Source organism: Dasypus novemcinctus, chromosome X (assembly GCF_030445035.2).
Source record: "Dasypus novemcinctus isolate mDasNov1 chromosome X, mDasNov1.1.hap2, whole genome shotgun sequence".
In the NCBI taxonomy this organism is placed as follows: Eukaryota; Metazoa; Chordata; class Mammalia; order Cingulata; family Dasypodidae; genus Dasypus; species Dasypus novemcinctus.
In genome coordinates this window covers 86945064-86967177 of record NC_080704.1, presented here as the reverse complement: position 1 = coordinate 86967177, position 22114 = coordinate 86945064, and the positions used below count along the sequence as shown (strand labels likewise).

The 22114-nt window shown below is 36.1% G+C and overlaps 1 protein-coding gene across 8 annotated transcripts in view; it reads left to right on the top strand.

The window, feature by feature from the left end:
• ATRX (ATRX chromatin remodeler) overlaps positions 1 to 22114 on the top strand; it is a 362990-nt gene that overhangs the window by 212852 nt on the left and 128024 nt on the right. For all 8 annotated transcript variants that reach the window (XM_058292114.2, XM_058292110.2, XM_058292112.2 and 5 more), the window contains 2 exons: positions 21159 to 21289; positions 21863 to 21951. In XM_058292114.2, the coding sequence (XP_058148097.1) occupies positions 21159 to 21289; positions 21863 to 21951 (220 nt within the window). The remainder of the gene's footprint in view (positions 1 to 21158; positions 21290 to 21862; positions 21952 to 22114) is intronic.

Here is a 22114-nt window from a genome sequence, read left to right as displayed (position 1 = left end):
CTTTGTTGGTCTTTGCCATTGCACTTGGGGGATTGTTGCTGTTCCATTGGGGAATGTGATAGAGCTCCCGTGGCCTGGAACTCAGAACTCTCTCATCTGTCATTTCCAACTGAAACCACTATGAAAATATCCAAACCTTTCTATGTACCCTGTATACATGCCCTGTAGAACTCCCTCCCAACCATGTGACCCCCACCAATGACACCCCACACAAGTGCTCCTCCCCGACCATAGTTGAACCTCTCTGTAGTCCCAAACTTCTTCAAAAAAGGAAGCGCAATATATTGCTAGGTTCCATTAATAGTAAAATGGAATATAGTGATGGGTGTAAAGGTTAGAAATAGAATACATACTAATTTAGAAAAATTACATAAAGGAAAAATAAATTGGCATATCAAAAAATGAAAAAATGATAAATCTTGTTTTTGACATTTTACCTTTCATTACTGCTATAGGTGTTCCCTGTATGTACTGTGGCAAGGCACTTTCTTCTATTTCTTCCTCAGTGTCTACATCCTTTCTTTTTTTTTCTAATGATGAAGTTTGTCTTCACATAAGTTTTAGTTCACAGTAATTCACATATACAATCTATGGTACTCCCACATATCCAACATGAAACCCTTTGTCCCTTCCCCAGAAATGATCTTTTTACATGTTCATATTATATTTGCTGCAGCTGATGTACAGATATTGAAACAATAGCTTTCAAACATGGTTCCATTTGGATTTACATTAAGGTTTACATTTTATCCTGTAGACTTTTATACATTTTTGGTGTAATTTAACATGTCCCATATCCATCATTGCATGATCTTGTGGAACACTTCCATTGCCCCACAGTTACACTGATTCCATATATTCCACACCTCTTTCTCCCTCCGCTCAAGGCCCACCATGACAATCAATTTTCATTACTTGAAGGACCATATTCAGAGATACTTGCAACAATGTTAAGGGCTTGACATATCCACTCCCCTAACCCATTGGGAGTCCCAATTCTCTCGAGAGATACAGTTCCCTCTGTTTGAGAACCACAGTCCTCCCAAGGATGTGGGTTTACCTTCACTCTCATTGTATGGGTCTTCACCTAATGATATAACCCACTATGACAAAATGAGCACTCACTCCCTAGAAGCTAGCCCTCTCTCAGATGCCCCCTCTTAAGCATCTTAAACAGATAACCTTCTGTATTATATTTTCTAAAGAGCTTTCTCTACATTATAGTTTCAACCACACCTGACAATCTCCTATGTTGAAATATTCCCCCCATCCTCCCCCTAATTTCTTGGCCCATCTGACCCATCCTCCCATCCCTAGCCCCCCTCAAGCCCACAAAGCCCCACCCAAAGGTATCCCTATGCACCCATTTTATCCCTTCCCTGTACAAATACTTACCTCCAGCTTATCATGCATTTCACCAATGTAGGTGTCACCTCGCAACCTTCCACTAACCGCCAACTACCTTTAAGGTTATCATCCAGGCTCTAGCTCTCTGAGACAGCTTGGTTTACTTATTTCATATCAGAGAGGTCATGTAGTATTTGTCCTTCAATGCCTGGGTTGCTTCACTCAACATAAGGTTCTCAAGATTCATCCATGTTATCACATGTGTTTGTACTGTATTTGTTCTTATAGCTGAGTAGTATTCCATTGTATATATCAAATTTCATTTATCCATTCATTTGTTGATGGGCATTTGGGTTGATTCCAACTTTTGGCAATAGTGAATAGAGCTGTTATGAACATTGGTGTGCATATATCAGTTTGTGTCATTGTTTTCAGTTCTACTGGGTATATACCCAGCAGTGGAATTGCTGGGTCATACGGCAAATCTATAAATAGTTTTTTTAGAAACTGCCAAACTGTCCTCCACAATGGCTGGATCCTTCTGCATTCCCATCAGCAATGGATGAGTTTTTCCATTCCTCCACATCCTCTCCAACAATTGTAGTCTTCTGATTTTTTGATAGCTGCCAGTCTTATGGGAGTAAGATGGTATCTCATTGTTGTTTTGATTTGCATTTCCCTAATAGCTAGTGATTTTGAGCCTTTATTCATGTGTTTTTTAGCCATTTGTGTGTCTTCTTTGGAAAAGTGTCTGTTCAAATCTCATGCCCATTTTTTAAAAGGGCTGTTTGTCTTTTTATTTTCGAGATATAAGAGTTCCATATATATGCAAGATATAAGTGTCCTATCAGATACATGGTTACCAAATACTTTCTGCCATTGTGTAGGTTCCCTTTTCACTTTCTTGATAAACTCCTTTGAGGTGCAGAACGCTTTAATTTTGAGAAAGTCACATTTATCTATTTGTTCTTTTGCTGCTCATGCTTTTGGTGTGAAGTTCATGAAGCCATTTCCTATTACTAGGTGATCTAAATGCTTTCCTACATTGCTTTCCAAGGTCTTTATGGTCTTGGCTCTTATATTTAGGTCTTTGATCCAAGGTGTAGGTTGGTAATCTTCTTTCATTTTTTTACATGTGGATATCCAATTCTCCAGGCACCATTTGTTGAAGAGGCCATTCTCTCCCAGTTGAGAGAGTTTGGTGGCCTTGTCAAATACCATATGGCTGTATATATGAGGATCTATATCAGAAGTCTCAATTCTGTTCCATTGGTCAGTGTGTCTATCCTTGCGCCAATACCATGCCGTTTTCAGTACTGTAGCTTTGTAGTATGTTTTGAAGTCAGGTAGTGTGACTCCTTCAATTTCATTTTTTTTCCCAATATGTCTTTGACTATTCGGGGCCTTTTTCTTTTAAAATAAATTTCATGGTTAGTTTCTCTAGTTCTTTAAAGAATGATGTGTTGATTTTTATTGAGATTGTGTTGAAACTGTACATCAGTTTTGGTAGGATAGACAGCTTAATAATATTTAATTTTCTTATTAATGAACAGGGAATATTCTTCCATTTATTTAGGTCTTCTTTGATTTCCTTGAACCATGTATATTTCTCTGTGTATAAATCTTTTACATCTTTAGTTAAATTTATTCCTAGGTACTTGATTTTTTAATTTACTATTGTGAATGATATTTGATTCTTGATTTCCTCCTCAGATTGCTCATTATTGGTGTACAGAAATGCTCTTGATTTTTGCACACTGATCTTGTAACCTGCGCCTTCCCTGAACTCATTTATAAGTTCTAGAAGCTTTGTTGTAGACTTCTCAGGGTGTTCCATGTATAGAATCATATCATCTGCAAATAGTGAAATTTTGACTTCTTCCTTTCCAATTTGGATGCCTTTTATGTCTGGTTCTTGCGTCAGTGCTTGAGCGAGTATTTTTCTAAGACTATGTTAAATAGGAGGTGTGATATGGGCATCCTTTTCTTGTTCTTGATCTTAGAGGGAAAGATTTTAGGATTTCACTGTTGGAAATGATGTTAGCTGTGGGTTTTTCAAATATACTCTTTATCTTGTTCAGAAAGTTTCCTTCTATTCCAATCTTTTGCAGTGTTTTTATCAAGAATGAGCGCTGTATTTTTTCTGCTTCTATATATATGATCATGGGATTTTTTCCCTTCAGTCTCTTTGTATGGTATATTAATTGATTTTCTTATGTTGAACCATCCTTGCATACCAGGAATGAATCCCACATGGCCATGGTGTATAATTTGTTTAATGTGTTGTTGAATATGATTACCAAGTATTTTGTTGAGGATTTTCACATCTAAGTTCATTAGAGAGATTTGTCTATAATTTTCCTTTCTTGTGGGGTCTTTGTTTGGCTTTGGTACTAGAGTAATGTTCGCATCATAGAATGAGTTAGGCAGTGTTTCTTCTGTTATGATTTTTTAGAAGAGTTTAAACAAGATTGGTGTTAGTTCTTTCCGAAATATTTGCTGGAATTCACTTGTGAAGCCGTCCGGCCCAGACCTCTTCTTCGTTGGGAGGTTTTTTAATGACTGATTCTCTTTACTTGTCATTCATTCGTTGAGATCGTCCATTTCTTCTTTGGTCATTGTATGCAGCTTATGTGTTTCTAGGAATTAGTCCATTTCCTCTAAATTGTCGTTTTTGTTGGAATATAGTTTTTCAAATTATCCTCTTATGATAGTCTTTATTTCTGTGGGATAAGTAGTGATATCTCCTTTCTCATTTCTTATTTTGCATATTTGCATTGTCTCTCTTTCTTTCTCTGTTAGTCTACCTAAGGGTTTGTTAATTTTATTGAACTTCTCAAAGGAGCAGCTCTTTGTTTTGTTTATTTTTTCGAGTGCTTTCTTATTTTTTATTTCATTTAATTCTGCTCTGATATTTGTTATTTCTTTCTTTCTTCTTCCTTTAGTTTGTTGTTGTTGTTTTACTAATTCCTCCAAGTGTTCAGTTAGTTCATCAATTTTAGCTCTTTCTTCTTTTTTGATATATGAATTTATGGCTATAAATTTCCCTGTCATTACTGCTTTTGCTGCTTCCCTAAGTTTGGATATGTTGTGTTATCATTTTCATTAGTTTCAAGGTAATTTTTAATTTTTTTTGAGATTTCCTCCTTGACCCACTCTTTCTCTAAGAGTGTGTTGTTTAACTTCCAAATCTTCATGCCAAATCTGGGCCTCTGGCCCTTGCAGATTTCCAGCTTCATTACACTGTAGTCAGAGAAATTGTTTTGTATTATTTCAATCTTTCTGAATTCATTGAGTGTTTTTCTTTCGTGTAGCATGTGGTGTATCTTGGAGAATGATCCATGTGCACTTGAGAAGAAGGTATATCGTGCTGTATTTGGGTGTAATGTTCTGTATATGTCTATTAGGTCCAGCTCCTCTAATATAGTGTTTAAAGTCATTTTTTCTTTATTTGTTTCTTTTCTGAGATGTTCTGTCCAAAGTTTAGTGCTGTATTAAAGTTATAGCAGAGGTGCTACAACTGTAGAGGTATATATTCCTTCATTTAGTTTTTCCAGTGTTTGCCTCACTTTTTGGAGGCACCTTTGTTAGGAGTATAAATGTTTATGATTGTTCTTTCTTCTTGGAAGATTACCCTTTCACTAATAGGTAGTGTCCATCTTTGTCTCTCCCAATTGTTTCGCATTTAAGGTCTATTTTGTCTGATATTAATACAGCTATTCCTGCCTTTTTTTGGTTATTGCTTGCTTGTAAGATTGTTTTCCAGCCATTCACTTTCAACCTCTTTGAATCCCTGGGTTTAAGATGTGTTTCTTGTAGATAGCATATAGATGGGGCATATTTCCTTATGCAATCTTCCTGTCTGAGTCTCTTGACAGTTGACTTTAATCCATTGTCATTCAGTGTTATTACTTTCAAGGAATTACTTATATTAGCCATATTTTCTTTGGATTTGTGTTTGTCATATTCTACTTGATTTTCTTTTTCTGTTTTTGTCTTTTTAGTTGCTCTTAAACTCTCCTCCAACTCTGTCTGTCTTGTTTTTTCTTTCTTCCTGCAGAATTCTCTTTAGTATTTCTTGAAGGGCAGGATTCTTGTTGGCATAGTCTCTTAGTTTCAGTTTATCTGTGAATATTTTGAACTCTTCATCATTTTTGATTGCTAGCTTTGCTGGATACAGTATTCTTGGTTGGAAATTTTTTTCTTATAGTACCTTGACTATATCATACCACTGCCTTCTTGCCTGTGTGGTTTCAGGTGAGAAATCAGCATTTAATCTTATGAAGCCTCCTTTGTATTAGATGGTTCTCTTTTCTCTTGCTGCTTTTAGTATTTTCTCTTTCTCTTGATCATTGCATAATTTGACAAGTATATATCTTGGGGTAGGCCTGTTGGGATTTATGCTCTTTGGGGGTGCGATATGTTTCCTGGCCATATGCATCCATTTCCCTCAGTAAGTTTGGGAAGTTTTCTGCCATTATTTCCTCCAACACCCCTTTTGTCCCCTTTCCCTTCTCTTCTCCTTCTGAAGTCACTGCTGGATTTTTTCTATCTTTTTATCGCTCAGTTATACTATGTTTGATTTCAGATGTACTGTCTTCCACATCACTAATTCTTTCCTCTGCCTCTTCGAGTGTGCTGTTATTTGCTGAGAGTATATTTTTGATTTCTTGAATTGTGCTGTTCATCATCATCATATCCGTTATCTTTTTCTGTATGATTACAATTTCTTCTGTATTCTCTCCCAAGTGTTTTCTTCATATTCTTAATCTCTTCCTTCACTTCATCAAATTGTTCCCTAATATATGTTTGAGAGCTTTATTAACTTGTTCAATGTTCTCCTCTTCCTGGTTTTTAGTTTGTTCATTGGATTGGTGCCTGTTTTCCTGATTATTGGTTTGGTTTGTAGTTTTTTGTTGCATTCTGGTCATCATTTTATCTTGATGGTTTAATCAGTTGCTTAGCTTCTTTGCCTAGTTTGGGGTTTAATTAGTTGTTATTTTTGCATGTGTGTTAAGTCTTTGTCACTTTGTTCTTCTTCTGTTTCCTTGTTTTTGGCTAAGTTCACTTGAAGGAAGTTATTAGGGCCAGAGAAAGCAAAAGGAGTAAGAAAAGAAAAAGTATAATATTAGTATTGATAGTAAATGTTAACAGAGTTACCACGTGAGATCTAGGAGAATGGATATTAGAGTCATGTAAGGTATGTAGAGTTATAACAGTAAGAAAAGTAGAGTATGTATAATGAAACAGTAAACTGAATATGGGGAGGAATATAGTGTGAATTAAAATGCCAGTGTGTTCAGGAGAGAGGGAAAGAGAAAATAAAATACAATAATATAAAGAGTTAATATAAGACAGAAAACAGAACAAAGGTATTAGAAATAAAACATTATAAAAATGGGAGGGGGCAAACAAAGAGAGGTGTAATGTTAAGGAAACAATAAATGATGGAGGATAGAAATATGTAGAGGTAAGGGCATAGTGTTGGTGACCAAAATTAATACACACAGAAAAGAGTAAATGGAGGATGAGGAAATACAGCGAATGTGAAGTGCTCCCTGCAGCACCTAAGTGAAAAAGAATAAAAATGAAGAGAAAGAAAGAAAGAAAAAAGGGACAAAAGGGAGGGTGGAAGCAAGAAAGAAGAAGAAAAAGAGAAAAAAAGACGAAACAAAGAAAAAAGGGCCTTGGGGGGATAAAGAGGTAGGAAAAACAAGAAGGCAAACCAACAAAATACCAGACAAAGTTTCAAGCAAGGAATCCTCTTTGAAGTTAAATAAAACACTTATGTATCTGACATTCCCCCTTTCTCCCTTCCTCACTTCTGTCTCTCCCACAGTAGCAGGAAAGCTGCCTGAGAGGTCTTGTAGGAGAGTCAAGTGGGTCCTTGTTGAACCAGCTCTGCAGAGAAAACAATGACTTTTGATTTCCAGAGAGAGAGTACCCACACCTCACCAGAGACCCCAAGTATGCTATTGGAAGCTTGGAAAGCACCTCCTTCAGTCCCTCTCCTTTAGGTTTGCTACGAGAGGGTTAGTTGATTTTCTGACGACTCCTTTTCCCAGACCAAGTTTCCTCTATCAGGGTATTTAGGCATATTGGGCTTTCTCAGCACATTTGCCCCTCTTCTCTTCCCAGGCTATCCCCAAGCCAGCTGGTATGTTCCTCCAAGCGCAAAATAAAATAAAAATAAAAATTAAAATAAAAATTAAAAATAAAAATAAAAACAAAAGCAAAAACAAAAATTAAAAAAATGAAATAAGTGTGGGTGGGACCAGAAAATTCAAGTTGCACTTGCCCGGCCCCCCTGGTGCATCCCCCACTGAATCCCTCCCACTCACGCAGTCAGTCTAAAACCAGAGGCATTGGGCAATCCCAGACCTCTGGGAGCGTTGGACTCGGGAAAGGGAAGTTTGAAACACTGCAGACTCAGGGTATGTTTGTCTTTGGAATGCGGGCTACGGGGGCTGTAGGGACCCGGATCTTGGGACCATGCACCTGGGGATCACGAGGCCCAGGAATGTCACTGCACAACCAACAGTTCTCAGCGAACACCGCGGCACCCAACCCTAGGGGGAAGGGGTCCTGCCTCCCCACAGCCTCAGACCTCTGTACTTGTAACCCACAATTCTACCTTTAGCAAGAACTACCTCTGTCACTGTCTCTCCAAATTGATGTCCACACACCTCCTGCCTTGCAAGCTCCCATAACAGCCTGGTCTGGCAAGACTCCAACCCCACTCGGCCGCCTCTTTGCAGGAGAAACTGTGAGGTGCACTCACTCAGACGCCATCTTGCCCATTTCTTTGGGAGGTTTTTGATGACTGTGTCAATCTCTTCACTTGTGATTGGTTTGTTGAGGTCTTCTCTTTCTTCCAAAGCCAGAGTAGGTAGTTCACGGATTTCTAAGAATTTGTCCATCTCTACATTTTCTAGGTTTTTGGTATACAGTTGTTCGTAGTGTCCTCTTATGCTCTCTCTTATTTCTACAGAGTCAGTGGTAATATCCCCCTTGTCATTTCTGATTTGTGTCTTCTTTTTTTCTTTGTCAGTCTATCTAAGGGTTTGTTGACTTTGTTCATCTTCTCAAAGAACCAACTTTTTGTTTTATTGATTCTATTGTGTTTTTTTGTTCTCGATTTCATTTATTTTTGCTCTGATCTTTAGTATTTCTTTCCTTCAGCTTGGTTTCGGATTAGTTTGCTCATCTTTTTCTGTTTCTTCCAGGTTAGCTCTTAGATCATCAATTTTAGTTCTTTCTTCTTTTTTAATGTAAGTATTGAGGGCTATACAATTTGCACTGTCTTTGAGGTTTCCCATAGGTTTTGATATGTTGTGTTCTCATTTTCAGTCGTCTCAAGATATTTTCTGACTTCGCTCGCAATTTCCTCTTCAACTCAGAGATTAAGACTATGTTGTTTAATCTCCATATGTTTATGAATTTTCCCATTTTCTTTCCATTATTCACTTCCAGCTTCATTCTGTTATGTTTAGAGAAATTGTTTTGTGTAATTTTAGTCTTTTAAAATTTATTGAAACTTGTCTTGTGAGCCAGCATATGGTCTATCTTGGAGGATTATGAGCACTTGAGAATAATGTATATCCTTTTGTTTTGGGTTACAGTGTTCTATAGATGTGTTAGGTCTATATCATTTATCATATTATTCAAGCTCTCTGTTTCTTTTTGTAGCCTCTGCCTAGATTTTCTGTCCAATACTGATAGTGGTATATTAACATCTCCACTATTATTGTAAAGACATCTCTTTCTCCCTTCAGCTTTGCCAATTTGTGCCTCATGTATCTTGGGGCATTCAGGTTAGATGCCTAAATATTTAGAATAGTTATTTCTCCTTGTTGAATTGCCCTTTTTATTAATATATAATGATCTTCATCCTTCATAACAATTTGCATTAAAATCTATTTTTTCTGATACGAGTATCGCAACTCTGTTCTTTCTTCGTTACTATTTGTGTGGAATATCTTTTCCCAACCTTTCACTTTTAACTTGGCTTTATTCTTTTATCTTAGGAGTCTCTTGTAGACAACATACGGATGGATGGCTCATATATTTTTATCCATTCTATCAGTCTCTTCCTTTTGATTGGGGACATTGGCATTCAATGTTATAACTGTAACAGCATTGCTTACTTCATTCCAGTTTGACCTTGGCTTTATGTTGTCGAATTGTGCTATAGTCTATCTTTTTTAACCTTTTTAAAATTCTCCAGTCTCCTCTAAGTCTCTTGTCCTTGTTTTTTCCTTTAAGGCTGCAGCACTCCCTTTAGTATCTTGTGTAATTCTGGTCTTTCTGTACCATATTCTATCAGTTTTGTCATCTGTGAAGATTTTGAACTCCCTTCATTTTTAAAGGACAGCTTTGCTGGATTCAGAATTCCTGACTGGCAGTTTTTCTTTTTCAATACCTTAAATACATCATACCACTTACCTCTCTTGTCCATGGTTTCTGATGAGAGGTTAGCACTTAATCTTATCAAGTTTCCCTTGTATGTGATGCATTGCTTTTCTATTCCTGCTTTCAAAATCTTTTTATCTGATAGCTGTCATTCTGAATAGTACATGTCTTGGGGTAGGTCTGTTCTGATTTATTCTCTTTGGGGTGCATTTTCCTTCTTAGATATTGATGTTTATGTCTTTCGTAAGTGTAGGGAAGTTTTCAGTAATTATTTGCTCAAATTTCTTTCTGCCCCTTTTCCATTTTGTTCTCTTTCTGGGACACCAATAATGAGTATGTTTTTGTGTTTCATGTTGTCATTCAATTCTCTGAGACCCTGATCCTTTTTTTCCATTATCTACTCTCTCTATTCTCCTGCCTTTTCCAGTTCAGATGTTCTGTCTTTGAAATCACTAATTTTGTCTTCGAGCAATTCAACTTTGCTCTTAGGTGCCTCTAATATATTTTTTTTTACTTTTTTTAAATTGCAGTATATCATTCATACATAAACATGCATAAACAATAAGTATATAGTAAAGATTATGAGCTTATAAAGTAGACATACATAACATCACACAGGGGTGTCATACATCACCCTTCCACCAACACTTTGCATTGTTGTGAAATATTTGTTACAAACTAAGAGCATCTTCAAAATATTACTACCAACTATAGTCCTTATCTTACATTTGATATATTTTTCTGCCAACCCCCGCTATTTTTTAAAAATATATTTTTGTTACAGATGTTGTGAACTTGCAAAACAATCATATAGATGTGTAGATTGCCCATACATTACCACACCATGGTGGAACATTTGTTACGGATTATGAGATAATATCATTAGACATTATCACTAACCAGGGTCCATAGCATACATTTGGCACACTTTTTCCATACACCTCCATTATCAACACAGTACAGCTTTGGCATTGATGCAAGAATATTAACTATAGTCTATAGCTCACAAAAATTGTAGTTTTCCTAAGCTTCTCCATATTCCCATCACCCTGCAATAGTGATGTACATCTGCTCTAGCTCACAGAAGGGCTCTCTTGCATTTTTACCCTTAACCACTATCCTCATGCACCTCTGGGTTCACTGTGTTGTTCAGTCCCTAGATTGTTTTTTAGCTTTCTTTCTATTGACATTTACTTCCCCAGACTACTGTTTTCAGCCACAATCCCATAATCTCATCCATTGTGACTTTTGTTCATATAAGGTCTGTTTTTTTCTTCATAGACTTTCAAATTGTTCTTTATGCTTACCCATTGTCTTCTTCATATTCTTTATTTCTTTGGTCATATTTCTTTTAAATTATTTGAAGTGATTTAGGAGAGTTGTATGATTATCATTGATTAATTGTCTTAAATCCTGAATCTCTTCAGGATATTTTTTATTCCTTTGGCTGAGCCATCTCTTCCTGTTTCCTATTATGGCATATAATTTTTTGCTAATGTCTAGGCATCTGATATGTTGATGAGTTTACTTTGATAACCAGTTTCTCTCTCTTGCCTATTGTTATTACTTTTTCACAACTCATTCTTTCAGTGTAAGGTTTAAAAATCCACCTCCTACCACTGAGTCTTGAAATTGTTTTTTTTTATTTTTTCTAGGAGCTTTATGGTAAATTTTGTAGTTAGGTTTTTGATCCATTTGAGTTAATTTTTTTATGAAGTGTGAGATAGGGGTCCTCTTTCTTTCTTTTGGCTATGGATATCCAGTTCTCTCAGCTCCCATTTATTGAATAGATTTTTTTGGCTATATGGGTGGGCTCGACAGGGTTGTCAAAAATCACTTGACTATAGTTGTGAGGGTCAATTTCTGAACTCTTAGTTCAATTCCATTGGTGTATCTTTATGCCATTACCATTCTGTTTTTACCACTGTAATTAGGTAGTGTGATTTAAAGTCCTGATGTGAGAGTCTCCAACTTCTTTCTTCCTTTTTAAGATGTTTCTGGCTCTTCCGGTCAAAATATTCGGGCCCCTTACCCTTCAAAAAATTTTGGTAATATTGTTTTTCATTCTTGTTGGAATTTTTATAGGGATTCTATTGAATCTGTATACCAATTTGGGTAGAATTGACATCTTAATAATATTTAGTCTTTCAATTCCTGAATATGGAATGTGCTTCCATTTATTTAGGTCACCTTTGATTTCTTTTAAGAATGCACTATAGTTTTCTGAATACTTGTGCTTTATGTCTGTATTAGTATTTATTTCTGATAAAAGCTTACAATTACAAGGCCCTAAAGAGTCTAACTCAAGGTGGCTTTTTCACTAAAGTCAGTTGCCATGTTGAAGCAAGATGTCCCTGATCTCTAGGAGGGTTCAGCCTTCCCCTCTGGGTTTCCTTTCTCTTAGCTGCAGACTGGCATTGGACTTGTTTCTCAGGGTTTACTATCTCTCCTGGCATAGAACTTGTTTCTTTCTGGGTCTTCAGTATCTTCTCTTTCCAACGTCAGCTGCAAATTATCTTGCAAACGGATTTTCTCTCCCCTGGACCCCAGGATTAAAATTGGCATTGTTCCCACTCTTCCCGTGTGTCTTCTTGAGTGAGTGAGTGAGTGTTTATATCAGACCCACCAAGGGAGTGGGGACTCCACCTGAATCAGACCCTTTTGACAGGTCAGATCAAACCAAAGAAAGCACTCAATGCAGTCTTTACAGGTAAACTAATCAAGTACACTTCAATTGAATTCAATATAATCAAAGGTTATCATACCCCGAGGAATAGTTAACCATAAACTTTCTCTTTTTGCGATTCATAAAATAATCTCAAACTGTCACAAAGTCCTAGGTTAAGGTTATCCTTAAATATTTGGTTCTTTTTGTCGCTATTATAAATGAAATTTTTTCCCTGACTTCCCCCTCAGATTGTACATTACTAGTGTATGGAAACACTACTTATTTTTTCATATTAAGCTTATATGCTGGAATTCTGCTGAACTCATTTATTAGCTCTAATAGTCCTGTTATAGATTGAACAACAGTGGTGACGGTGGGCATACTTGTTGTCTTGTTCCTGATCTCAATGGGAAAGCTTTCTGTCTTTCACCATTGAGTTCATTGTTAGCTGTGGGCTTTTCCATAGATGCCTTTTATCATATTTAGAAACTTTCCTTCAATTCCTGTCTTTTGGAGTATTTCTATCAAGAAAGGATGCTGGATATTGGCAAATGCATTTTCTGCATTCATTGAGATGATCATATGGTTTTTCTTCTTTGATTTATTAATGTGGTATTACACTGATTGATTTTCTTGCTTTGAACCACCCTTGCATGCCTGGGATAAAACCTCCTTGATCATGATAAATAATTCTTTTAATGTGTTCTTAAATTTGATTAATGTATTTTGTTGAGGATTTTTACATTCATATTCATTACAGAAATGGATCTGTAATTTTCTTTTTTTATCATATTTTTATCCAGCTTTGGTATTAGGGTGATATTGGCTTCAAAGAATGAGCTTGGTAGTGTTTTTCCTGTTCAGTTTTTGGAACAGTTTGAATAAGACTGATATTAAATCTTCTTTGAATACTTGGTAAAAAAAAATGTACTTCAGAGGATATGCAATATTTCTTTTTTTTAAAGGTTTATTTTTTATTTATTTCTCTCCCCTTCTCCCCCTCCCCCCACAGTTGTCTGTTCTCTGTGTCCATTTGCTGTGTGTTCTTGTTTTTGTCCGCTTCTGTTGTTGTCAGCGGCATGGGAATCTGTGGGTTTTTTTTTTGTTGCATCTGCTGCGTCAACTCTCTGTGTGTGTGGCGCCATTCCTGGGCAGGCTGCACTTTCTTTCACGCTGGGCAGCTCTCCTTACGGGGCATATTCCTTGTGCGTGGGGCTCCCCTACATGGGGGACACCCCTGCTTGGCCCGGCACTCCTTGTGCGCATCAGCACTGCACATGGGCCAGCTCCGCACGGGTCAAGAAGGCCCGGGGTTTGAACCACGGACCTCTCGTGGTAGATGGATGCCCTAACCACTGGGCCAAGTCTGCTTCCAATATGCAGTATTTCTGAATTTAGGGTTCTTCATTCTTTGTGACTTTCATTGACAGGAATGAAGTATCTGAAAACACTAATGGCCCAAACCTCTAAATTCTGAATCATGCTAGCATGAGTCTTCCAATTTCAGGTTTCCTCCTGTTAATGAATGCAACATTTATTTTCGTTAAAGTAGAAGCCCCTTTCGAAAAATTTCATAGAAAGCCAAATAGATTATATGAAAAGTCACTGTGCTTAACTCTCACTCTAAGCCATTACAATATTCTACCTAAATTTGTCACCCACTTATTTCACTGGCATATGAAATGTTTGGTCTTTTATCTTTTACATATTCCAAAAATTCTTTTTCTATATTTGATTGTTTTTAGGCTCTGTTTTGTTTTTAAGAAGGTCCATTAAATTTTTGCTTTTAATACTAGTAACAGTTTATTTTAGTAGTGATGATGTATAATATATTCAGTATTTACAGAATGAAAGTAATAAGAGATTGGCTTTTCATGATTTTCAAACAAAACGTAAAGTTTTCCTTAGTTCCCTCTTTTTCTTTGTAATCCTACTGTCTGCCTTTTACTGCCAGGTATCAGAAGTTTATAGCAACATGTATGCCTCTGCTGCCTTCAGCAAAAGAGGCTGATGTTGAGAAAGGAGTTAAAGCAATAACAAAGCAGTGTTCCCAAACACTTGAGGAAGTTGAAAAGCTGTTATTAATTTGGGTAAATGAAAAGTAGTTAGCAGATGACAGTGTATTAGAAGCCATGTTATATGAAAAAGTGGAAGTGTTGCATACTGATCTTTTGAAAAAGAAACCAGAACCAAGTGAACCAAGAATCTTTTTTTTTTTTTATTGACTTTGTAATAATATTACATTAAAAATATATATGTGAGGTCCCATTCAACCCCACCCCCCCCACCCCCCCTCTCCCCCCCCACCAGCAACACTCATTCCCATCATCATGACACATCCATTGGATTTGGTAAGTACATCTTTGGGCACCTCTGCACCTCATAGTCAATGGTCCACATCATGGCCCATACTCTCCTCCATTCCATCCAGTGGGCCCTGTGAGGATTTACAATGTCTGGTGATTGCCTCTGAAGCACCATCCAGGGCAGCTCCATGTCCCAAAGACGCCTCCACCTCTCATCTCTTCCTGCCTTTCCCCATACCCATCAGCCACCATGTCCACTTTTCCCAATCCAATGCCACCTCTTCTATGTGGACATTGGATTGGTTGTGTCCATTGCACCTCTATGTCAAGAGGAGGCTCAGATTCCACATGGATGCTGGGTGCAATCCTCCCACTTTCAGTTGTAATCACTCTAGGCTCCATGGTGTGGTGGTTGTCCTTCTTCAGCTCCATCTTAGCTGAGTGTGGTAAGTCCAATAAATCAGATTGTAGGTGCTGGAGTCTGTTGAGGCTCAGGACCTGGCTATCACATTGTCAGTCCAGAGATTCAAATCCCCTAAATATATCTTAAACCCCAACATTAACTGCACCTCCAGCACATTAGCGTGAAAGTCTTATGAAGGAAGATCCCATCTGAGTCCAGATTCATCACACATAAACACCATTTCCAAAGAGGGGCCATCTGACCTGGTAGTTAACCCCATCGGCCATGACCATAACTCCCATGGGTCTCTTTAGCCCTCAAAGGAATCAATATCTGGGGGTTGCATCTGCTTTATCTGTCTCTCTGACTCTGCTCAGTTGTGCATGAGGGCAATCCTTCTGCCAGCCTCCAGACTCTTTTTTAGAAACTCGTAGCCATATAAACTCATTTCTCCTTTCCATTTCCCCCTTACTTTAGGTCAAACAGGTTATATAAATATCATGTACTGAATATCGGATATTCCTGTATACCTAATATCCTCCCCCTTTCCCCTGTTAATAACATTTTATATGTGGATGGTACGTTTCTTAAAATTGATGTACAAATATTAAAGCATTGCTACTAACCATGACCAATGATTTAAATTATGGTTTACATTTTGGACCATATACTTTTATTAATTTTGACGAAATTTAATGTGCTGTGTATCCGTCATTGCAAGATCATGTAGAACAAGATTCATAGTTCCTTACAATAACATTGAGGGCTTGACATACTGACCTGTCCTCCCATATTAGGCACTGCCTGCCTCTGCTCTCAGAAGACTCCTGCCCCTCTGTTTGAGAACATAGCATGACTCCCCAGGATGGGAGTCCAACACCTTCCTGTTCATTGTGTGGGTCTCCACCTACTGATGATACAATGCACTATGACAATATGAACACTCCTATACTCTCCGGAAGCCTGCCCCAGGTGCGCTCTTTCCTGCAATGCCCCTCACCTCCAACACTAAACCAGTAACCCTCTCCTGCTGTATTTGCTGAAAGAACATTCCCAACATTGTAGTTTCAACCACATATCCACAAATCCCTGGAGTTCATCTGCTCTTTCCCCTGACCCTCACCCCAGTTCCATGGACAGTGTAACCAAAAAGTCCATAATATGTGAAAAAGCAAAAGTGTTACATGCATGCCATTATTTTGAAATACCAACCAGAACCGAGTGATGAGAGTGTTGAAGTTTTTAAGGCCAGCCACGGTGGTTTGATAATTTTAAAAGGACCTACATCCATAGTGTCATGAGACATGGTAAGCCAGCGAGTGCTAATAAAAATGCTGCTGATGAATTTGTCAGTGAATTTCAAGACTATGTAGAGGCTGAGGATTTTATTTCCCCCAGAGTTTTTAACTGTGATTTGACTGGAGGTTTTTTTACAAGAAAATACTGAGTAGAACCTACATCACAAAAGAGAAGACATTACCAGGTCAGAATTTGTGGCCAGAGCTTGTGACTCAGACTTCGCAGGGTTTGAGACTGACCCCAAGCCTGCAGGTACAGAGGGTATAGTTGTGCAGGATATTGTATCTTTGGGCCAATCCATGGGTCTGTAGGTTGATGCTGCTGATGTTGAAGAGTTAGTGGAGGAACATCGTGAGGAGCTTAGCACTGAGATGCTACAGGAACTGCAGAACAAGCAGCAACAAGAGGTGGCTAAATAGATTTCTTCAGGTAAGGAGGAGATAAAGGAGGATGTCCCCAGTTCCTTGATAAAAGAAATATATGCAAAATGGGCAGAAGTTCAAAATTTTGTGGAGAAGTACCATCTGGAGAAAACTCTGACAAGCAGAAATGTGACTTTATTGAATTACCAAATTTCACACTTTCGAGGAATTCTGAAAAGAAGACAGAATCATTCCGCAATGGATAAGTTTTAGTGAAGGTGACAGAGTGTCAGAGCCTGTAGCGCGAGTTGAAAAAAGACAGAAAAAAGAAAGAGTACCTGAAGTGCAAGTGCCCAATGTTCTATGGAAAGGGACTTTCCTTCCAAGCAACACTCCTTGTAACTTGTCCTGCTCACCACTCTCCTCCCACTATCCCATTAGGCCATGGACTTTTCTCAGTACAAATGAAGTGTAGTTTTTATTTTATTTAATCTAAGTATTTATTAATTTTTAGGTTTATTTCTGATGTAAAGTAATATACAATCCTATCTTTTTACATATTGCCTTAAAAATGTGCATTGTCTTTGGTTTGGCAATGCATTAAACTAATTATTTCTTATGGGAAAAATTTGTTTGGTGCTCATTGTTTTTGTTACTTTTCATGCCTCCAGAACCAATTAATGACGAGTACTGAGTACTGAGGTACTGCACTGTGTGTGTGTTTTTGTGTGTATTTTTTTTTTAATTAAAGAAGCTTTAGGTTATATAAATGTAACATCAAAAATAGAAGGGATTTCCACATACCCAACCTCTTCCCCTCCCACACATTTCCCCATTAACAACATCTTTCATTAATGTGGTATATTTGATCTAATTGATGAACACATATTGAAGCATTACTACCAACCATGGTCTATAGTTTACTTTATGGTTTACATTTTGCATCATGCCATTTTATAGGTTTAGACAAAATGTATAATGGCCTGTATCCATCATTGCAGTGTCATGCTGAACAATTTCATTGTCCCCTAAACACATGTTATACCTATTCTTCCCCCTCTGTCCCCTTGTGACCACTCTGTATCAGTGTTACAAGTTCTTCTATTAATAGAATAATAATGCATTTACTTTAATCCATAGTTGCATTCCCCCCTTATGTTTGTTTATTCCTCAATCTTGAGGATTTTGGGATGGTGATGCCCACTCTGCTTCCAATTGAGATGAGGCTTTTTTCCCATGGGTGGATGGATGGAACTGTCTTGCAGTTGTAGATACTCTGGTTTTGGGGATGGGCATTGGTCATCATCATCCTTTTGTTTGTTGTCCTGGGTGAATCCGATGAACTGGAGAGTAGGTGTTTCCTGCCACTCAACTGAGATTCAGGTGAACCTTATGATTTTGATGCATCTCATCTTGAGAACCATTGCTCTAAATTTTTTTTCTTTGCTATATTAATAACATTGAAGCTGAAACCTAAGAGATAAGTAAGTGTTAAATAGGTATGTAGAACATGTGGAAATGAGACTGAAATTTTAGCTATGGTTGTGTTCTCTCTGAGCTGGAAATATTCGTAATTTTCTTGTTTTTTACTGTTATATTTTTCTGTAAAAATTGGAAAATACAGGGAACATGTAACTTTTGTATTCTGAAAGTTAATGTTTTATGTTAAATTTTGTTTTTAAAAAATTACAACTATTGGAATAATATGGTTCAAGCTGAGGAAAAGTTGTAAAAATAGTGGTTTTCAAATGCACATGCACACCAGAATATCCATTAAACTCAGGATACTACTAAATTGACAAATGAAATAAAATAATACCAACTATTAATGGTGTAAAGAAATGGGTATTATAAATTGGAAAGTAATTCAGAAAGATATATTAGAAGTAATTTCACTGTAAGATTTTATCCTAAGGAAATGTTCAGAAATGTGTGCACAGGTTTATATTAAAGGATGTTAAGCTCAATTTTAAAAGAAAAAAGCTTTTTTTCCTGATTACAGAAGTAGTATGTGTTCATTGTGGAATATATATGAAATACTGAAAAACACAAGAAAAACTACTAAAATCTCATAAACCAGATTAGCACTACTAAATATTTAATATTTTTATGTGTTGTTTTCCGGTTTTTCTTGGCATGAGTGTGTGTGTTCATGTTTATATATATATATTTTTTTAATCACTGGTATTATATTGTGCCGTTTTCCTACTTAATATTAAGCATTTTCCATTGTGGCATAATTTGTATTCCAAAAACAAAAATCGAAATTAACCTGTGTTTTCAACATTAGGGGAGGGTTAATATTATAGTATGTCAACATGATACACAATGTCAAGTGGTAAAATGCATTATCATCATATGCAGAATATCGTGTTAATATTTAGGAATTTATAAATTTGAAGTATTAAAAATAATGTTATAAAATAGTACCCTGATTCTGTGTAATAAAAACTACCTGTATCAAAATGCATAAAAATGTCATCAGGAATTTAATGCCACAGAATATTTTCTTTATATAGTTTTGTTTTCTACAGTGACCCAATATGATGAGAGAAAAATAAATATTGCTTTTAAAAACTATTGTGTAAAAAACAAATCCCTGACCTAAATCTAAATTCTTTCCCCTTTCTCCCTCCCTCTTGTTTTTTTTTTTCATGCGAACTAACTATAATCAAAATGGATAGATCCTAGGCAGAATATTAACAGAAAAATAGAAATAGAAGACTTGAAAACACTATAAACCAACTGGACCTAACAGACATCTATAGAATATTCAATAATAGTAGAATATGCATTTCCTAAGTACACATGAAACATCCTCCAAGATAGGCCATAGCTTAGACTGCAAAACAAGCCTCAATACATTTAGAAGGAGAAAATCATACAAAATGTCCTCTAACCACATCAGAATGAAATTGGAAACTAATAACTTAAAATTTTGGAAATTCACAAAATAGCCAATTTGTTAATGGAGAAATCACAAGGAAAATTAGAAAATACTTAGAGATGAATGTAATCAAAAGCAGTATACCAAAATGCGGATACAGCTAAAGTAATACTTAGAAATTTATAGCTGTTTAAATGCCTGTATTAAAAAAAAGAAGAAATCTCAAATCAGTGACCTAAGTTTCCACCTTACAAAACTAAAAAAGCAGGATAAATCCAGAGGAAGCAGAAGGAAGGAAATAATAAAGGCTAGAGCAGAAATAAAGAGAATAATAGAAACCAACAAATCCAAAAGTTGTTTCTTTAGAAACACCAACAAAATTGAGAAACCTTTAAGAGAATGCTATGAACATGCCAAGAAATTACATAACTAATTTTCACAGCACTGATTTCTGATTTACACAATAGACACACCTCTAGCAGGCAAAACAATCAGCATCAGATTTTTATGTAATTTTTTTAGTGTGTCATTGCATTACTAAATTTTCTGTTGTCATTCGTGGACACAAGACTTGCTAATTCTTGTTGATTTTTTATATCTTTTATAAAAATAGAACTGAATTGAAAAGTATTACTGTTGAAATGCTTGTTTCTTTTATTTGGCTTTGTTATTTTTTACCTTCCTTTCTCAATATTTTTGTTAAGTGTTCATATTAATGAAATGTTTATTCATTTAATTGTCACATTTTCATAAAGTTTTTTTCCTAGGAAAATTTAATTGTCATAATTTGATATCAAAATTATAGGCAGAAGAAAGCTAATATTTACATTTTTAACATTAAAAACATAATTTTAGTTTTTTTTGTATATGTATATGTAAGAATAGTTGGAGAGGGTTCATGAAGAACTGTCCATTATCTAAAATAGGAGTTTGTGATCTGGGTCCATGGATAGAATTTATGGGGGTATATGAACCTGGAGAAGAAAATCTTACATCTCTTTTTGCTGACCTCTTTAAAATGTAGCAGTATTTTTCAATTATGGATACTGGTATCAGTGATACCTGTGACTATACAAATAAAATATTTTAAAATATTACTATTGTTACTAATATCTCAAAATCATTGATGTGTAGTACTTCATAATTACAGATAATTATTAGACCCACTATATTTTGTTATTTGAAGCATTAATAAAGAAGCACATATGTTACTATATCACGAATTTGTTTCTTTAATATTTTAATAAAAATTTCAATGTAACAAATTTCTTTTATAACCTAATTATTTTGTTTATGTATTTAAAAACATTATTCCAAAAAGAGGGTCTATAAGCTTTTCCAGAATGCCAAAGGGGTCCCTAATCTAGAAATTTAGACATAGTTTAAGACCCTAATCTAGAAATACTTGGTTGAAGCTGAGCATTCTCATGTCTTGTCTTTAACTTTTTCTTTTCTTTCTTTTTTTAAAAATCAGGTGTAGGTAATAGCAGTGAAGGTGGAAGAGGAAAGGCAGGTGCAAAACTTTTCCAAGATTTCCAGATGTTAAGTAGAATATGGACTCATCCTTGGTGTTTACAGCTGGACTACATTAGCAAGGAAAATAAGGTAAATCAGGTAACCTAAAATTGATTAAAACTTACCTGTTGGAAGTATAATAAGCTTAGGAGAAAGAACCATTCAATTTTGTATTGATTTGTAGTACAGTAATTCTCTCTATTTCCAGTTAATTTCTATGTCTGCATTGTGATTATGAAAGGAGTGCTAAATATTAATGGTTTATTGAGCCTATTGGTTTTTAACTTTTTGTTTGAAATATTTTAGATTCGTAGTTGAAAGAGTTCCCATATATCTTTCGCCCAGCAACTTGTATAACCATAGTACAATTATCAAAACTAAGAAGTTAGTACAGTACTATTAACCAACCAACAGACTTTATTTGTATTCCACTAATTTTTCTACTAATATCCTTTTTCTGTTTCATGATCCAATCCAGGATCTCACAGTTCATTTAGTAACATTTATGTCATGTTTCCTTTGTCTCCTCCAATCTCTGATAGCTTCTTAGTCACTCCTTATAACAATTAACTAATTTTTTAATGGAATTAACAGACTTCATTATAATTTCCAATATAAGTTGAAGTAAACTATTAAACCTGAAACAATCTTTTTTTTTTCTAGGGATATTTTGATGAAGACAGTATGGACGAATTCATAGCTTCAGATTCTGATGAAACCTCCATGAGTTTAAGCTCTGATGATTATACAAAGTAAGTTGACTACTAATTTTTTTTTTTTTAATATGGTACTGGGGCTGGGAAATGACACCGGGACCTTGTATGTGGCAGCTGGCATTCAATCACTAAGCAACATTAGATCCCCTGAGTTGGTTTTCTCATTTGCTTGCTTGCTTGATTTTTTTTTTTAGGAGGT